Source organism: Marmota monax, unplaced genomic scaffold (genome assembly GCF_021218885.2).
Source record: "Marmota monax isolate L192 unplaced genomic scaffold, Marmota_monax_Labrador192_F-V1.1 WCK01_AAM20220418_F8-fsc00047, whole genome shotgun sequence".
Taxonomy (NCBI): Eukaryota; Metazoa; Chordata; class Mammalia; order Rodentia; family Sciuridae; genus Marmota; species Marmota monax.
The window spans coordinates 13,369,025-13,385,798 of NW_026692072.1; the positions used below are offsets into that span (position 1 = coordinate 13,369,025).

A 16,774-nucleotide genomic window follows, 5' to 3' on the forward strand; every position below is an offset into this window, starting at 1 on the left:
CGGGGAAGGTGGACTTTCCTGTTATGCAGAGCAAGTGGGACCTGGGGGGAGAGGTCCAGGCTCAGCCCATAGCACTGACTCAGGTGCCTTGGGGGTGGGCAAGGGTCTCCGACCCTCTTGGGAAATATTGGAGACATACAACACACAGATGACAACTCTTCAAAGAGCCAGGATTACAGTTGGGAATGTTGGCACATGCCTGTCATCCCAGGGGCTTGAGAGGCTGAGGCAGGAGGACTGCAGAGTCTAAGCCAGCCTCAGCAATTTAGCAAGACTGTAAGCAACCTATGGAGACCCTGTCTGGGGGGCGGGGGAAAAGGAAGCATCAATGGCCACTGTCCATCCTGTCATCAGGAGTTCTGGGATAGTGTATTGCCAACTCTGCAGTCCCTCAAAAGTGAACCTGGCACAGATAAAGCTCAACATGCCCATCTGAGGCTCCTGGCTCAGGGAAGAGCAGTTGGGTTCCCAGCAGTTGCCACCAGCCTGCCCCACAGTGTCCAATCAGCCAAGGGCCATTGTGTACTTAGCAGGAGTCACACAAATGCGGGAAATAGTCCTGGTAGAAGAATTACTGAAATATCTGAAAAATCTTACGGATAATGGACTTATACCTGGGTAATATAAAAGTTCAAAGAGGCAATCTGAAGTGAGCCAAGGATCTGGGAAGGCACTTCCCCAGGAGGAGGTACAGAGGGCTGAGCAGCGGTCCTCAGGCTAGACTCCCTAGGGTCCCCTGGACTTGCGACAGGTATGGGCAGGATCTCTGCCGCATGCTGCCTTGCCAGCCCTGAAGGGCTGGTCCCGACAGACACTTTGCAGTGTTAGTGGCACCTGGGAGCCATTCTCAATGCTGCTGACCCCTCCTCTTGCTCTGTTGCAACCTCTGAAAAGGGAGAGCAGGATGGGGTGGTGGTTTAGGGCTTGTCTGGTTTTCTACCTGGTGGTAGAAAGTAAAGCCATCCACGGGAAGCAACACATTACCCCTAGACTCTAGCAGGTGGGCCTCTTCTGAGGGCCACCGCGAGGGGTGGGGGATGTCATCCTTGCTTGACACCTGTGCCTACACAGCTCTCTCTGCCTTGACTTGCTGATATGCTAGGATCCTGGCTAGAACATGCCAGCCAGGGAGGTGCCACCAGCCTGCAGCCACGCTGTCTCCACTTGCTTCCACAGACTGGCTGTCTGCTGTGGCTCCCTGATCTAGGAGACCAGCTCCCTCCTGGGGGTTAGTGCCCTCAGTCCTGCCTATCATCCTCCAACTAGGGAGGCTCAGAAGGGGTTTGCCAAGGTCACCTTCACAGGAGGGCTGGAGGATGCTGTGGTACTGGTGTGTCCCTCAGAGCTCACTGGAAACAGACCCATGCTGCTGTGCTGGGAAAGGGCAGCTATGAGGGCCCTGCCCTCCCTCCCGAGTGGCCTGATGTGGCCTCAAGGAGGGGCAGCTACCATCTCAGCCTCCCTTGCCCCTCCACCTCCACCATGGGAGGTTCTGTGCTTCACAGCCTCTGGAATGTGAGCCAAATAACTGTCCCTTGTAGGTTACTTGGTCTCAGTGATAACAGCAGAAAATGGACTCAGAAAATGAAGAAAACAAAGATTATGAAACACATGGAAGAAAACCGGCACAAGGCCTGGAGACCCATGGAGAAAGACCTCCTCAAAACCTCCTTTCCAATGCTGCTCCTGGGGGCTTCCCTGGGGTTCAGGGACAGGTCAGCAATGGGACCCTCCTGGGGTGTGGTGTACCAGCAGGGCAAGGCTCTTTCCCGGATGAGGGTCACGGGGCAGTGCTGCCTGCAGAGGCTGGTGCCTCCAGTGTTCCCTCACGTTCCTGAGTGCGCTCTGCGACAGTGGATTGGCGTTAGCCAGCTTGGTAACCCACAGGAGACTTAGACGCAGGAGGCCCAAGCCTGTAGGGGCGAGGCTGGCGCCCAGGACAGACTCCATGCTCAAGCCCTGCTCTGCAGCTGTCCCAGGCATCCCCAGGCAAGCAGCCACTGCCCCCCGCCCCTGCCCTGTGGGACTCGAGCACCCACTTCCCCAGGCCTATGTGAGGCCCACAGAGTTCACACAGCTGTCAGCAGGTGGATCCCCAGGGACGCCCCTGACCGACCTCCCAGGCAGAGCACAGTGTGCACCTGGGTCTCAGAGCACTTAACCAGGAATAGTCAGGAACCTGAGAATTCACGCCAACATGAGTACTGAGTCAGTTGTGGTGACACTCACAGAGCAGTAAGGTCAGATTGCGGGGTCTCAGTGGACACACTGGCAGTGCCCACAGGAAGAGCCTTCAATGCATCCAGCAAGGTTTTCTAGTGTAAAAGCTGCAGGCAGGCAGACAGACGTAGGGGTGACACACACTTGCCCCACAAGCCGATCTGTTGACCCAGAGGGAACCAGATGGGACGGTAGCCACAGACACTGCTGACCAGTTTTGTCCTCCACCTGCATGTCCTCTGGGTCCCAGTGTTTTATAATTCCATGGTTTACATTACCTTTGGTAGCAAAGCAGATGGGAGAAATGTGGGGTGTAAATGACAAAGGTAAAAACTGACATTCATAGGTGGGTATGTTCATCCTGGAAAGTCCTTGAAAAACTTCTATAAATCATGAAGTCATTGAATTCAGTTAGTAATAGATTATTGGGTAATCCCAGGGACTTGGGATGCTGAGGCAGGAGGGTCACAAGTTCAAGGCCAACCTGGGGCAACTTCGTTAAAAAAAAAAAAGGACCGGAGGTGTGGCTCATTGGTAGAGCACCCCTGGAGTCAATTCCCCAATTCCCAGCATTAAAAGAAAAGGAAGATATGCTCAAGTTTGAAGTATTTGTGTTCATGAATTTCTACTTTACATTTAATCCCCAAATAATCTGTAGATGGAACAGAACATTTCAATCCAACAGGAGAAAAGCCAGATAGGAAGGGGACTGAGTCGAATGAATTTCTAATCCATAAAAACAAAAGTAGCATATCAATATTTACATCTTTGCTGAAAAAGCAAACTGGTGAACATACATTTGAAATATATGAAGAACAGTTTATATAAATCTCTCTTCCGATCCATGGAGAGGATCAACAGCTCAAAGCATTGAAATGAGCAAAGAATTTGAGCAGGTCCAAATACCTGGTCTGGCCTTTTTTTTGGGTGGGGGGTATTGGGGATTGAACCCAGGGGCCTTAACCTCTGAGCCACATCCCAAGCCCTTTTTAATATCTTGGAGACAGGGTCTTGCTGTGTTGCTTGGAGTCTCACTAAGCTGTTGAGGCTGGCTTTGATCTTGTGATCCTCCTGCCTCAGCCTCTGGAGCCATTGGGATGACTGGTGTGCGCCAGGGTGCTTGGCTGGTCTATGGCTTTTGACCCACATGAGACCACCAGTGACAATGTGTTAACCAAGAACCACTGTGATGTGCTGTGCTTGATGTGCCCAGCTGACCTGTCCTGCATGCCTGACTGAACTCACTTCCCTATGGATGAGGGAAGAGGGCCAACCACTGGTGCAAGAGCAAACAAGCGACATCTGCTGAGGGATACCACCCCCCTTAAACCCTGGCATCATCAGACACAGCCTTGCTCAAACAGCAGAACTGGAGGCAGCCTGGAGCCCATCAGTAGCAGGTGGGCTGGCTCAAGCACGCACCCTGCCATCAGCACAGGCCTCAGTGAGGCTGGCACCCACACAGGTGCAGAGGATCAGGGCAAGACGACACCTCATGGGGGTGGGGGGACGGGAGAGACAGCTGCCCTCTCAGTGAGCAATGAGGGGTACCCCTGCTTAGAAATCACGATAGTGGAGGCCAACAGAGGCCAGCTCACCCAGACAACCAGGACCACTTTACCATTGCCCAATTACAACAGAAAACAGCTGTAGAAGGATGTCAGAGACCACCAAAGGTCAAGCCCTGGATGGCTCAGAGCAGAAGCCAGCAGAGAACTAGCATGTTGGCACCTTCCTCGAGGAAGGCAGCAAAGATCGACTGTGATGCGGTAGAGGAGAAGTATGTATTTATCAGTTAAAAAGGTCACATCATAACTGCAGATCAAAATTCCCAAGTTTCCCCCCTCCCTCTCATTCAATGTGAGAACCACCTGAGGCCTGGGTGTTGGAAAATAAAATGCTCTCAACTGCTGGGTTGAGCGGCTAAGCTAGGAAGGAAGGCTGCTCGAGACTGGGCTTCAGCTCTCCTAAACACTTCCACATTCACGCTCCGGAGTGGCACATGCCCCAAGTTCAGGGCTGAAGGGACCCAGCACTGAACCTCAGCGGAGGGGATCAGTGCCCGGGGTCAACATCAGGGAGAGATGAAGTTCCCAGGCAGAGCAGCACACAGAACAGGGCACTTCATCTTCCCTACGGCCTTTCATAGGGGACTCAGACATCTCGATTAGCCTTAGGGAAGCACATCAACATGGAGTGTTATTGTTCTCACGCCAGTGCCAAAGCTCAGCCCGGGGAGTGGAGCAGGTAGCGCTCAGGAAGATTTCATGCACACCTGATCAAGATGCTCCATCCCTCCAGTGCATGGGAGTGTGTGCCCTTAAACCCAGAGAGGAGAGGCTGCCACCAGGGCTCAGAACCCACCGGAGGCCTCAGACCCCTTTTCTCCCTAGAGCCCTCAGCCTGGAGGGCCTGGGGAGCAGGGAGGACGCCATTCCAGTCCCCACAGGTCTGCAGGTTGGAAGGACAGAACAAGGTCAGCTGCCTGCAGGCAGGCCTCCCAGAACTCTGCTGCCCTGCGGCCCAGCTTTGCTAGTAGAACCAGTGGAGACGGGGCTTGATGCCCCGCAGTCCCAGCCTTGAACACTTGCAACCTGTGACCCAGGGGAGCGCACACCTGCCTGCAGCTTATCATAGAGAACGGACCCGCCCCCAGCAATATATGACTTTTCCACCTCCAGGGGTCCAGATAACCTGTCACTAGCGGGTCAATGCCCTGCCCTACCCTCACTTTAGGCTTCAAACCTGGGAGGGGACCCGCCCAAGTGCCTTAAATACACATCTAAAGGAGGACTGTGCAGAAAACCGGGAGAGAACTAGGGCAGACTTGGGGCCATAAAACAAGCTCTCAGCAGTGATGGAGAAGGCACTCACCCGACAGCGCACCTCCGGGATGGGATTAGGGCCAACTCCGTAGCAGGCAAGCCTGGAGGAAAAAGGCGAAGCCACTCCCACGCGGGGATCCTCCTCTGCACGCCTCGCTGCCCATTGGCTGCACGTGCTCAAATGGCCAGCCCAGAGGAAAGGGACTGCTTCCTGCACCTGCTGCTGGTGGGGCGCTTTGGTTCATCTGGCTCATCTGCTTCACCTGCTCAGAACCACGGGCGGCCGGGCGGAGCACATGGGCAGGTGCACGTGTGTTGGATGTCCTTATTTCCACAATCTGGAACCTGCGCTTGGCTCTGAGCAGTGATGGAGAAAGGGGTGGGAAGAGAGGAGAAAGGACAGCTCACCTCTGGGATCAGGGCACTTGGGTATTTTTAAAAAATTTTATTATAAAAAAAATTAAGTGTAGTCATAATATACAGGGTCTGATGTGAGGTTATATATATCCATTGTGGAATGATTGAATTAATATAATTCATATATCGGGCACCTCCAATGCTTATTGTTTGTGCTGACAGGCAATTTTGGAATATGCGGTACATTATTATTACCTATGGTCATCGCAGGTCTCTGTTGTGCAGATCTGTATCTGAAGCTCCCTTTCCTTTTTTCCCCACCCTGTGGCCTCAGGTAACCCTACCCTTCTACTCTCTGCTGCTGTGGGCTCAAATGAGAGATGCTGTGTAGGTGTGACCGTGACTAACCTTTTATTTAGGCCTGGCTTATTTCATTTAGGTACTGTCTTCCAGTTCATCCCTGTTGTTGCAAATAGCAGGATTTCCTTCATTTTGAAGGCTGAATACTATTCCATTATGTATGTATGTGTGTCTGTCTATCTATCTATGTATCTATGTCACACTTCTCTATGCATTCCTCCATGAGGGACACTTAGGTTATTTCTGTATCTTGGCTGTTGTGGATAGTGCTACTGTGGACCTGGGATTGCTGCTGTCTCTCAGACAAACTGATTTTGTAGAGACAGAATTCAGGAAGGTGATTGCCTGGGGTTGAGGGGAGGGGAAAACAGAGATGGTGTTTAATGGGGACAGAGTTTCAGTTTTACACCATGAAAAAGTTCTACAAATGGATTCCACACAAGAAGAATACACTTCACACTACTCACATAAACTCTTAAAAGCAGATTAGATGGTGAATTTTGTGTTGTGTGCATTATCAAAATTAAAAGAAGAAAAGGATTTTATGCTCATTGTAGAAGAAGTTGGAGAAGGTAGAAAGAAATACACTTAAAACTTCATCACCCTGATATTAACCTTTTAACATTTTTAGACAAACTGATTGCTGAATAAATGCAAAGGGTAGTCTTTTATTTCATAGGAAGATTTACAATATGCTTGAAATTGACTTTGTAGATGTATCACAAGTCGTCCTACAACAAATAAATTGCCTGTGTGTTCTCGTCAGGGTGGATTTCTAGAGAAAGGACTTTCAGGTGGGAGGATAGAAGGGTCCTGTATCTTTCTAGGTATGGCGTATTTCCCTATAGGGACCAGCCATTGTGCATCCCCAGCAGCCATGTGTGACAGTGTGTGTTTCCTCAGAGACCCACCAACAGAGTAAAAGGGCAGACGTTTCCTCCTCTATCATATAATTAAGAGATGGGACCTCTGTAAATTTTTTTTTAATTTTTTTATTGTTGGTTGTTCAAAACAGTACAAATTTCTTGATATATCATATTTCACACTTTGATTCAAGTGGGTTATGAACTCCCATTTTTACCCCATATACAGATTGCAGAATTACATCAGTTACACATCCATTGATTTACATATTGCCATACTAGTGTCTGTTGTGTTCTGCTGCCTTTCCTATCCTCTACTATCCCCCCTCCCCTCCCCTCCCCTCCCCTCCCCTCTTCTCTCTCTACCCGCTCTACTGACATTCATTTGTCCCCCTTGTATTATTTTTCCCTTTCCCCTCACTTCCTCTTGTATGTACTTTTGTATAACCCTGAGGGTCTCCTTCCATTTCCATGCAATTTCCCTTCTCTCTCCCTTCTCTGTGAATTTTTAATTTGCACTTCAAGGAGCTCCAGTGTCTTTGAAGGTTGAGGGCCATGGCATTTCTTTGCAAGGAAAAGAAGGAAGGAGCCAAGAGAGCAGCTACTCCCCCTACTCTATTTCATTCATTCATTAATTTCTCTATTCCATTTCAGTATTTCCTCAACATTTAGAAGCTCCTTATAAATTAGACATCGATGTGCAGTTCTCAGCTTGTCATTTGTCCTTTTTATTTTGCCTAATGTATTTTTTTAAATACAAATGCTTTAAAAAACTTTCATAATTTATCTTTTCTCTAATTGCTTTTGAACTTAGAATCTTTATTAAGGATGTTTTCTCCAGTGACAGGTTGTAGAGAAATTGTTCTGTGGGGTGGTGTGAGAACAGACCTGCGCTACACCACTTATTAAAAATCCATTCCACCACCTGACAGAAGCGCCCTCTTTGTCAGACTTGCATGGGATTTAATCCTGTGTCTGGGCTCCTAGACTGTGCAATTGTTCAGTCTGTGCATCTGTCACTACTCTGTTGTAAGGACGAAGCTTTATGGAGTACCCTGATGTCTGGAGGTTTTCCCTCCTCCTTCCTCTTCTTCCCCAGGATTTTCCTAGATATTCGTGTTTATTTGTCAAGTTGCCTTCTATAACGTGCATATCCAGCTCCAGGGTTTGTGCTGGAGAGAAGCGACCCACCTTGGTGCTCAGCCTTCCAAACAGGAGTGTGGTTGTCTTTCCTTGAGGGTTAAGTCTACTTTTAGGTCTTATGAGAATGTACTTTGGCGTTTTTCTCATTTAAGTTTTGATTATTGTTAAGCTTAAAGTAGGCATTTTCTTTTTGCTGTAGTAAGGGGTCTTTTCCATTGTTTATTCTCATTTTCATTTTGAAGTCTGTTGATTATTTTGAAGTCTGTTGATTTTTGCGTGCCTGGCTGATCACCTGCTGTGGTGTTACCCAATTCTCTTTTTGTCAGTAGTGGCTTTCCTATGGAGTCTTTTGGGTTTTCCAGATCTGTAATCAAATCATCTGTGATTGCAGTTTTACCTGTTTCTTTCCAGTTCTTATGCCTTTCTCTACTGGCTTTCTGATTGCCAATTTAAAGTCATTACTTAAACATGAAGTTGTTGCTTAACATTGCTAACAATCTCTGCCATCTCCTGTGGGTGTGGAGCAAGAGCGGTGGGGCGGCCGTGTCTGGTTCCTGACACCCAGTGTCTGTGATGGGCGGCTTCACTGGTGTTCTCCTGCAGAAGTGGTCACTTAAGTGGCCTGTGTTCTTCCCGGCCTCCTGTATTGGGGTGTGAGATCTCTCTGGCAGTGGGAGAAGTGGTCATGTGCTCTGGCAACCCTCTGCTGGCTGGGGTCCTGCAGGAATCTACACCAGGATCAGGAGTTTGCTGCTGGCCCCACCTCCTCTCTGCAGGAGCTGCAGCCTTCTGGGCCAAGATTCCCCAGAGTCCCTTCCTCCAGAGCTCTTGCGCTGCTGTGCTAGGGACCCTGAGCTCCTGTGCCCTGCTTGGCTCCATGGGACACTCCTCAAGTCCACAGAAAGCCTTTCTTGATCCGTGCTTCTGTGTCACCTCAAGAGCCTGGTGGATACCGCCTGCACCTTGACATGCTCTGCACCAATGAGAGTTGATCCTGGCTGTCCAGCTCTATGCACTGTGGACATGGGAACCCCCCTACCTGCCGACACGTAATTCGAAGCCAATAGGGGAGGGTGGTGCCGAAGCTGCTGGGCTGCACTGGGCTGGGAGAACTGAGTCTCCTGGGGAGCAGGGGGAATCACCCTGGGAGACAACGTTTCCTTCCGAGTGTCTATTTAGTGCCTGCTTTTTGCCTAGACTGATGGCACGGAGCTTCCCCCTCCATTTTGCTTTGGGCCTTACATTTGCCTTTCGTTCACATTGAGCTGATTTCTCTACAAGGTGTGAGTTGAGGGTCTCTTTTCTTTTGTTTCCTAGCAGCGTTTCTTGAAGACGCTGCCCCTGCCCCACTCTGTTCTCGACTTCTTTGAGACCTGGTTGTGCACTGTGGCTCTGGGGTCTCTCTTCTGTTCCATCCGTCCTCGGGTCTGGTCCTTTGACTACCACTGCTTTGCGGTGCTCTGAGGCCAGCTACGCTTCCTTCCTTCTCCTCAGGAGGGCTTTGGCTGATCCCCTGTGGTTCCATGTGAATTATAGGATTTTTTTTCTATTTCTATGAAAATGCCATTGAAATTTAATAGGCTTGCTATCTTTTGAATAAATGCTATATTTTAGGTTATTCAATTTTTATTCCCTTTTGAAATTTTGCTGGGCAGTGTTTTGGTTAGAGACCTAGAGGTGGAATTCCAGGAATAACGGAAGAGCCGGGCTGGGCAAGAGATGTCCAGGGGGGCACGTACAAGAGCCACAACTCCTGAGCTTGGCACCAGTCCTCTGTGCCCATTAAGCCAATCTTCTCATCACCAAATGATATTCTCTTTGCAACCTCAGACTTTGCAGCAATTAAATAACATACAATGTGTGTGGCAGGCACCTGTGGACGCAGCTCCTGTGGTGACAGTCTCCATCACTCCATCCTCCTGGGATTCGCTGCTGGCAGGGTGCACTTCTGATGCTCCTTCATCAGCACTGTCCTCCTGCTTCCCCACTGACCTCCACCTGGGGAAGGGCCTGTTGGGGCAGATGTGTTAATGTGCCCAAGGTAGGAACAGGCACTTCAGGATCAGTGAAGAGAGCTGGGAGAACACGTTCCTAGTGGCCCAGCTGCTCTTATATCCTGTCACCTGTCACCCTGGCAGTGGTGGGAAGGGGGAGTCCTTGCTGTGTGATAGTAGAAGCAAATGTGACTGCATTTTGTTTTATGACTTCATCCTGTAAAACAACCATGCCAAGTAGAAGGGTCATGACTGGGGCAAGATGTTCTTTTCCTTTTGCTCTAGAAACCTTTAAGAACACGGAACTACCTAATGGGGCATTGTTTCTGTAACTGGGGTGACTGGGCTAACTGGGATTGGTTAGGCTTCCCTCCGCTTGACTGCACTCTCCCGCTTCTGTAACCTGGCTGGCTTGCATTGGTTGGACCCCCGAACATCCCTTTTGCAGTTTTCAGGCTTCCAAGGAGCACCTTGCAATTGTTGGGGGGCTGATCAGGGGAACAGCTTTATGTTCTGGTCAGCCGCCACCGGTGTGCTTCAATAAAGGCTTGATTCCATTACATGTGAGTGGTCTGGAAGTCAGTTTATGAAACCCCGGGACGAAGCTTTAACTATAACAGCTGTTCTCAACTTAAGTGGGAGATTCTACAACTTTCCCAGTCTTCCTCTTTCATGATCTTCAGCTCCTCCCCCACCCCCCGCTTTATTGTGGTAAAATGTGCAGAACATAAAACTCAGCATTTTTTTAGTACTAGGGATTGAACCCAGGGTGCTCTAGCACTAGCTACATCCTTTTCTTCTGTTGTTATTGAGATAGGGTCTTGCCAAGTTGCTGAGGCTGGCTTTGAACTCAGGATCCTCCTGTCTCAGCTTCCTGAGTTGCTGGGATTACAGGTGTGCAACACTGTGCCCAGCTAAAACCCACCATTTTAAAGTGTGCAGTTCTGTGGCTTGCAGGCTAGACTAACAGTGAAGATAACTTGCAGAATAATGTACATAGCGTGATATTGGTAATGTATTAAAAGCTCAGTGCTGTCACTGACGGACACAGCTGAGCACACAAATGGTGTTGGAAGGCTGTCTACTAATCTCATGACAGGGTTGCCTGTGGGGCTTAGGGACAGGGGAATGGCACAGGCTTGGTTTGCCTTTGCCTGTAGTGTTAGGTAGAAGGAGTGGGTGATTGTATAAAAATGTGGTTTTAGATGCCTTTGTCAAGAGAGTGAAGAAAACAGTCCCTTAGACCCCTAGTAGGACTCTCAGAAGGGCAGTCAAGCTGGCCTAGCCTCTCTAGTGCCTCAATGTGGCCAGCATCTTCCCAAGTCAACCTGCAGAGGCGGCCACAGTGTCTCCAACGCCTGCTCCTGCTTGACATTTACCTGTGACAAATTCCATCTCAGGATGGTGATGGTGAGACCAGCCAATCCCAGCCAGGATCAGCCCCTGCGGCAGGGCCCACTCTCAGTCAGCAGTGAGCACTCAGGCAGCCTCACCTGCTGGGATGGTTTGACCTGCCATAGCAGGTAGCTGCAGCTGCCCTGACAGTTTCCTCCCTGCCCATTTGTCCCCGTCTTTTGCCACCATGGGCATGTACCCATGACTTGCCAGCACCCGCCTGAGGTTGTTATTACATGAATGTTATAAGTCGTCAACTGTGTCACATGCTGGTGGCTGGTTCCTGGCTGGGGGGCTTCATCCACTCCATGATGCAGGTTCCCATCACCATCCCACTGCCCTTCTGTGGTCCCAATGTGATGGACCACTATTTCTGTGACCTCCATCCCTTTTTCAAGCTAGCCTGCAAGGACACCTTTGTGGAGGGGTTCATTGTGTTGCCAACAGTGGATTAATCTCCGTCTTCTCCCTTGTTATCTTGGTGTCCTCCTACATCGTCATCCTGTTCACCCTGAGGAACCGCTCTGCAGAGGGGAGGCACAAAGCCCCGTCCACCTGCGCCTCTCACATCACAGTGGTCATCTTTGTTTTTGGACCTGCCGTCTTCATCTACATTCGGCCCTTGTCCACCTTCACTGGGGACAAACTGGTGGCTGTGTTCTCACGGTCATCACCCCCATGCTGAACCCCATCATCTACACACTCAGAAACGCAGAGGTGAAAGTCGCCATGAGGAAGCTGTGGGCCAGAAGGAGAACCCAGGGATGGGAACATGATAGAAAGTTGTATGCCTGATTATTATGTGTTTAAAATGCATTTTTAGTGGGGTATTTTAGAATGGCAGCAACAAATATCGGACTTAATGTTACTACAGCTTTGATTCTCCTTGGTTACCAGGATACCCTGGTGTAACATTTGAGGAGTAGAGCTGAGGGATTCTTCCTGAATCTTTGGAACATGGTTGGCTCCATGATATCCAATAATACAATGGGTTTGGATAATTGGAAGGCTCAAACCAAGGCAAATGCAAAGTGGAGAATTCTACAAATGTCTTGTAGGTTAAAATCACTTCCTCACTTTCTTCCTCCCTCTGAAGTAATTTATATGTTTATGAGGGTACAATGTGATGTTTCAATACATGTATGAAATGGGTAATGATCAGATCAGATGAGATATCAATCACCTAATACAGTTATCATGTGTTTGTGTTGGGAACATTCAAAATTCTCTCCACCAATTATTATGAAATATTAATTACTGTCACCCATAGTTATTCCACTATGCTATCCCAAAGTACTGTCTACTTGCATCCCTTTACAGAGGACTTTTTGATAAATGTTTTGTAAATTGAAATCATTTATCCTTCCTTCCTCTTTTTCTCCCTTCTGTTTTTCCCTATATCAAATGTTTATGTGTTGTTGAATTCAGTTTGCTGCTATTTTGTTGAAAAAAAGTTTTTTTTTGGTAATACCGGAGATTGAATCGGGGACCTTACATATGTTAAAGCAAGTGCTCACTGTCACAAGCTGTCCGTGGGCTATATTTGAACTGTTGCACATAGTAGCCTCCTGAGGGCATAAGGCTGGCATTGGGAACTCCCTGTGGTACCCCCCACAGGGATTGACCACCTGATGCAGGTGAACTTCCCCGTCAACCTCTGTGGAAGATTCCACACAGCACCTGAGATGGGTGTGACTGCCAAGATGTCCATCAACCTGCTGACTGCAAGAAATCACCAAGCAAGACTCGGCCCTAGAAACCTTATCCCTGCCTTTGATGGACCCCCTTAAATAAACCACCGGAACCTTTTTGTCTTTTGTCTAGTTCCAGAACCCATGTGGACTAGATGTAACAGGGGCTTCATTTTCTGTAAATACTTCTGAGTATTTGTGCTTTGTTATTTACTAATTATTTGAGATTGTAAGGCTTAAGGTGGCTTGGATTATCCAGGGCAGGAAGAAAGACCCCCTAATGAGATGCTGGCCATTGTCCCTCCGATACTTTACCACCAAGCTATATCCCCAACCCTAAATTAAATGTAGTTTATTTACCTCATCATGTTTTAGAATTTTTCTTATATGGCTAATGAAGAAGTCAATCAAAAACTTACTGGGGAAAAGGAAGAACAGTGGAATGAATCTGACCTAACTCTCCTATGTGCACATAGGAATATACTACAGTGAATCTCACCATCATGTACATCCACAAGACAAAAATTATAAGTAGCCAAGAGATCAGTCGAGTAGAAGAAAGGAAATAGGGGGAGGGAAGAGAGGAGGGATAGAAGGAGTTCTGGTTCAAAATTAGAGTAAATTATATTTCATGCTTTCATAATTAGGTTAACATGAATCCTAATGCTATATATAACTAAAAAAAATACAAAATAAGAAAAACTCACTCTGTTGAAGTCTCTCTCTCGTTCTTTCTTTCCTCTCCCTCCCTCCCTCCCTTTCTTTATTTCTTTCTTGCAGTACCAAGGACCAAACCCAAGGCCTCATATAGGTCAGGAAAGAACTAACTCTACCCCTGAGCTATATCTCTTGCCTCCATGAAAAGTGTTGAATGTGTGCTTGTCAGGAATATTGGCCAGTAGTTTTCCTTTTCTACTGACTCGTTGTCTGGATTTGATATAAGGGTGATGCTGGTCTTGGAGAAGGAATCTAAAGAGTTCCCTTCTTTTCAACAGTTTTGAGTAGTCAGAGTAGAGTTACTCTTTAGGAGAGTAAATTCACCATAGAAAATGAGTCCAAAAATCATAAGTTAGTATAAGATTTCTATTCAAGGATATTTAAAGGAGTATTACTTATAGTACTAAAAATTGGAAGCAACTGAAAATGGTAAGGTATATTCAGTACATCCCTAAGAGGAAACACTTTACAAGTGATTAAAAGGACATTTTTATAGGCAGACACCAGATAAGGTAACTCTAGAATTAATCTCCTTCTACTCATTTTGACCGTTGAGTTAGGACTAGCGTCATTAAAATACAAGGCTAGTACCAAGGCTCAGCCTCTATGTCCCACCTAGTTTCATTGTCCTGGTCCACAGCCTCTTCATGGCCTTCTTCACCTCAGCATTTCTCAGGGAGTAGATGACAGGGTTGAGGAGTGGGGTCACCACTGTGTAGAACACGGCTACCATCTTGTCTGCAGGCAGAGTGGTCGAAGGCCTCAGATAGATGAAGACACAGGGTACAAAGAACAACATGACCATGGTGATGTGGGACCCACAGGTGGAGAGGGCTTTGCGCCTCCCCTCAGAGCTCCGAGTCCTCAGATGAAGCAGGATGACCACGTAGGACACCAAGAGGACCACAAAGCTGATCACAGACAGGGTCCCCCCATTAGCAACAATCAGAAGACCAATGAGGAGAGTGTCTGAGCAGGCCAGTTGGAGCAAGGGGAGCACATCACAGAAATAGTGGTCAATCACATTGGGCCCACAGAAGGGCAGTTGGAAGACGAGAAGGATCTGGGAAAGGGAATGCAGAAATGCTCCCACCCATGCCATTCCCACCAGGACCATGCACACCTGCTGGTTCATGATGGTGGTGTAGTTGAGGGGCTTGCAGATGGCCACATAGCGGTCATAGGCCATCACTGTGAGCAGGAAAATCTCAGTGCCTGCAAAGAAGTGCATGAAGAAAAATTGTGCCAAGCAGCCCCACAGAGGTATGGTTTTCCTAACAGTCAGCAGATCTGAGAGGAGTTTTGGGACTATAGTAGAGGAGTAGCAGATCTCTACGAAGGACAGGTAGCTGAGGAAGAAGTACATGGGGGATCCCAGACTTCTGCTGGTCAGGACAGTGAGCACAATGAGGGAATTCCCCAGGACAGTCGCCATGTACAAGAGCAGAAAAATCACAAAGCAAACTCTTTGCACATCCTGATTAGGAGACAGTCCCAGAAAAATGAATTCAGTCACGTTGTATGTATTGGCCATGAGGTCACCACCAACAGGCAGCTATTTGGGTCTGGTGACCTGAAATGATAGAAAACAAAAGACTTCTTCATGAACTGGGTGAGTTACACAGACACTTGCCTGTCTGAGATCTTATGAACTAGATATTGAAAGAAAAGTCCTCTGCGTAGAAGAAGGGAAGAGCATTCCAAGAATGGGGAGAGCAACTGTAGATGCATTGTGTGTGGCTGGATTAAAATGACAACAGCAAATCAAACTGTTCAGAGAGATTGGTGCTAGTGTAAGAAGGGCTGTTACAAATTTTGGGATTTATTCTGCAGAAAATAAAAAGTCATGAAGAATGTTTGTCAAGTGGAAAATAAAATCATTTTGTATGCAGAAGTTGGACTAGTGGAAACAGAGCATGGAGGGGGTAACCTAGTAAAGATACAGCACATCTCCTGGTTGGACAATGTGGGCACACAGGACAGTGTGGCTGGGTCTCTGTAGTACATCTTTCTATTGCCTTGGCTAATTGTATTACCTGTCACTGCATTACACTTATATTTACTTGCTTTGTAAAACTGGTTTCCAAAACACTGTTTTCACCCTGTCCACATGCCCTTCAGAGTCTTCAGAAGAGATGTCCCTGGACTCAGTGCCCCGAAGAGGACCTCAAAGCTTTGTCTGAGGTCCTCTTATTTCTAATCCCCATCCTATTTCTTGTTCTCTAAACACGTCTCTGTGTGACCTTATTGCTTTCTAAGGATCCATTCAATCCACGCATGATTCTCCTCACGGGCACTTTTCATTTCCTCCAACCATTATGTATCCAATGCCACCAAAATTTCTACACCCCTCTCCAGGGCCCACTCAATCTCTGAATCATCCCTCTCTACCTCCTAGTCTCTCAACACCTTGTCATCACCAGGATTCTCCACTGACTGATATGCAGGTAGTCCTTCTCCTTTATGGACTGTGTCTGAGCTAGCTGAGGTCAACATCTATGAACTGTGGTCTCACATAATGAGAGTCCAGAGCACCTGAGACAGGGAGCCCGAGGACTTGCCCTCCTGCCACAAAGCTTCCTTTCTCCAGTGATAGAGACAGGCTGAGGTGGTTAAACACCATCAGGACCCAGAGGAAACTCACAGAGAGAACTTACAACACAGAAACAAAGAGAAGGCAAGGTTCATAGTAAGTTCTTAGATTCCTGGGCTATTCTCCCAAGCCATTCATGGGAGACAGCTTATGTCTGCTAACAGTCTGGTCTCCTGGGGTCATATGCATGTGTTTTTCAGATAGTATCTATGTGATATCTTGAAAGTTATTCTCTTCTTTCCTTCCTAGACTAACCTCCCAGGTGCTATACAAGAGAACTAAGAACCCTGGCATCTCAGCCTTAAATTCATGCTGTTTAAAATGGACACCTGTCCTCCCTTCCTTAGTTCCTTTGTCCCCCCCCCGTCCCCCCACCTATACTGGATTGAACTAAGGGCCCAACACATGCCAGGTAAGGATTCTAACACTGACCTATACCCTCGGTCTTTTATTTTTTATTTTGAGACATGATATCCCTACATTCCCTAGAGAGATGTACAACTAGGGATTCTCCTGATTGAGATTAAGGCTAGCACCACTGCATCCACCTAGAGAGTTATTTAACCTCTTCCACACTCACGGCTCAACTAACATGCAGATCTTACCTACCTCAGAG

General features: G+C 47.9%; 1 protein-coding gene and 1 pseudogene across 1 annotated transcript; one reads left to right on the forward strand and one right to left on the reverse strand.

Annotated features, from left to right (window-relative positions):
• The first annotated feature begins 1,722 nt into the window (after nucleotides 1–1,722).
• Nucleotides 1,723–11,952, forward strand: LOC124100038 (olfactory receptor 4B1-like; annotated as a pseudogene).
• Nucleotides 11,953–14,169: 2,217 nt separating this feature from the next.
• Nucleotides 14,170–15,099, reverse strand: LOC124100044 (olfactory receptor 4X2-like). The gene has a single exon (XM_046455355.1). The coding sequence runs from the start codon at nucleotides 15,097–15,099 to the stop codon at nucleotides 14,170–14,172; it is 930 nt and encodes a 309-aa protein (XP_046311311.1).
• Between the last annotated feature and the right edge of the window lie 1,675 nt (nucleotides 15,100–16,774).

What these genes read in the sequence shown, in the direction of transcription:
- LOC124100044 (XM_046455355.1), bottom strand. Translation starts at nt 15,099, where the DNA reads ATGGCCAATACATACAACGTGACTGAATTCATTTTTCTGGGACTGTCT.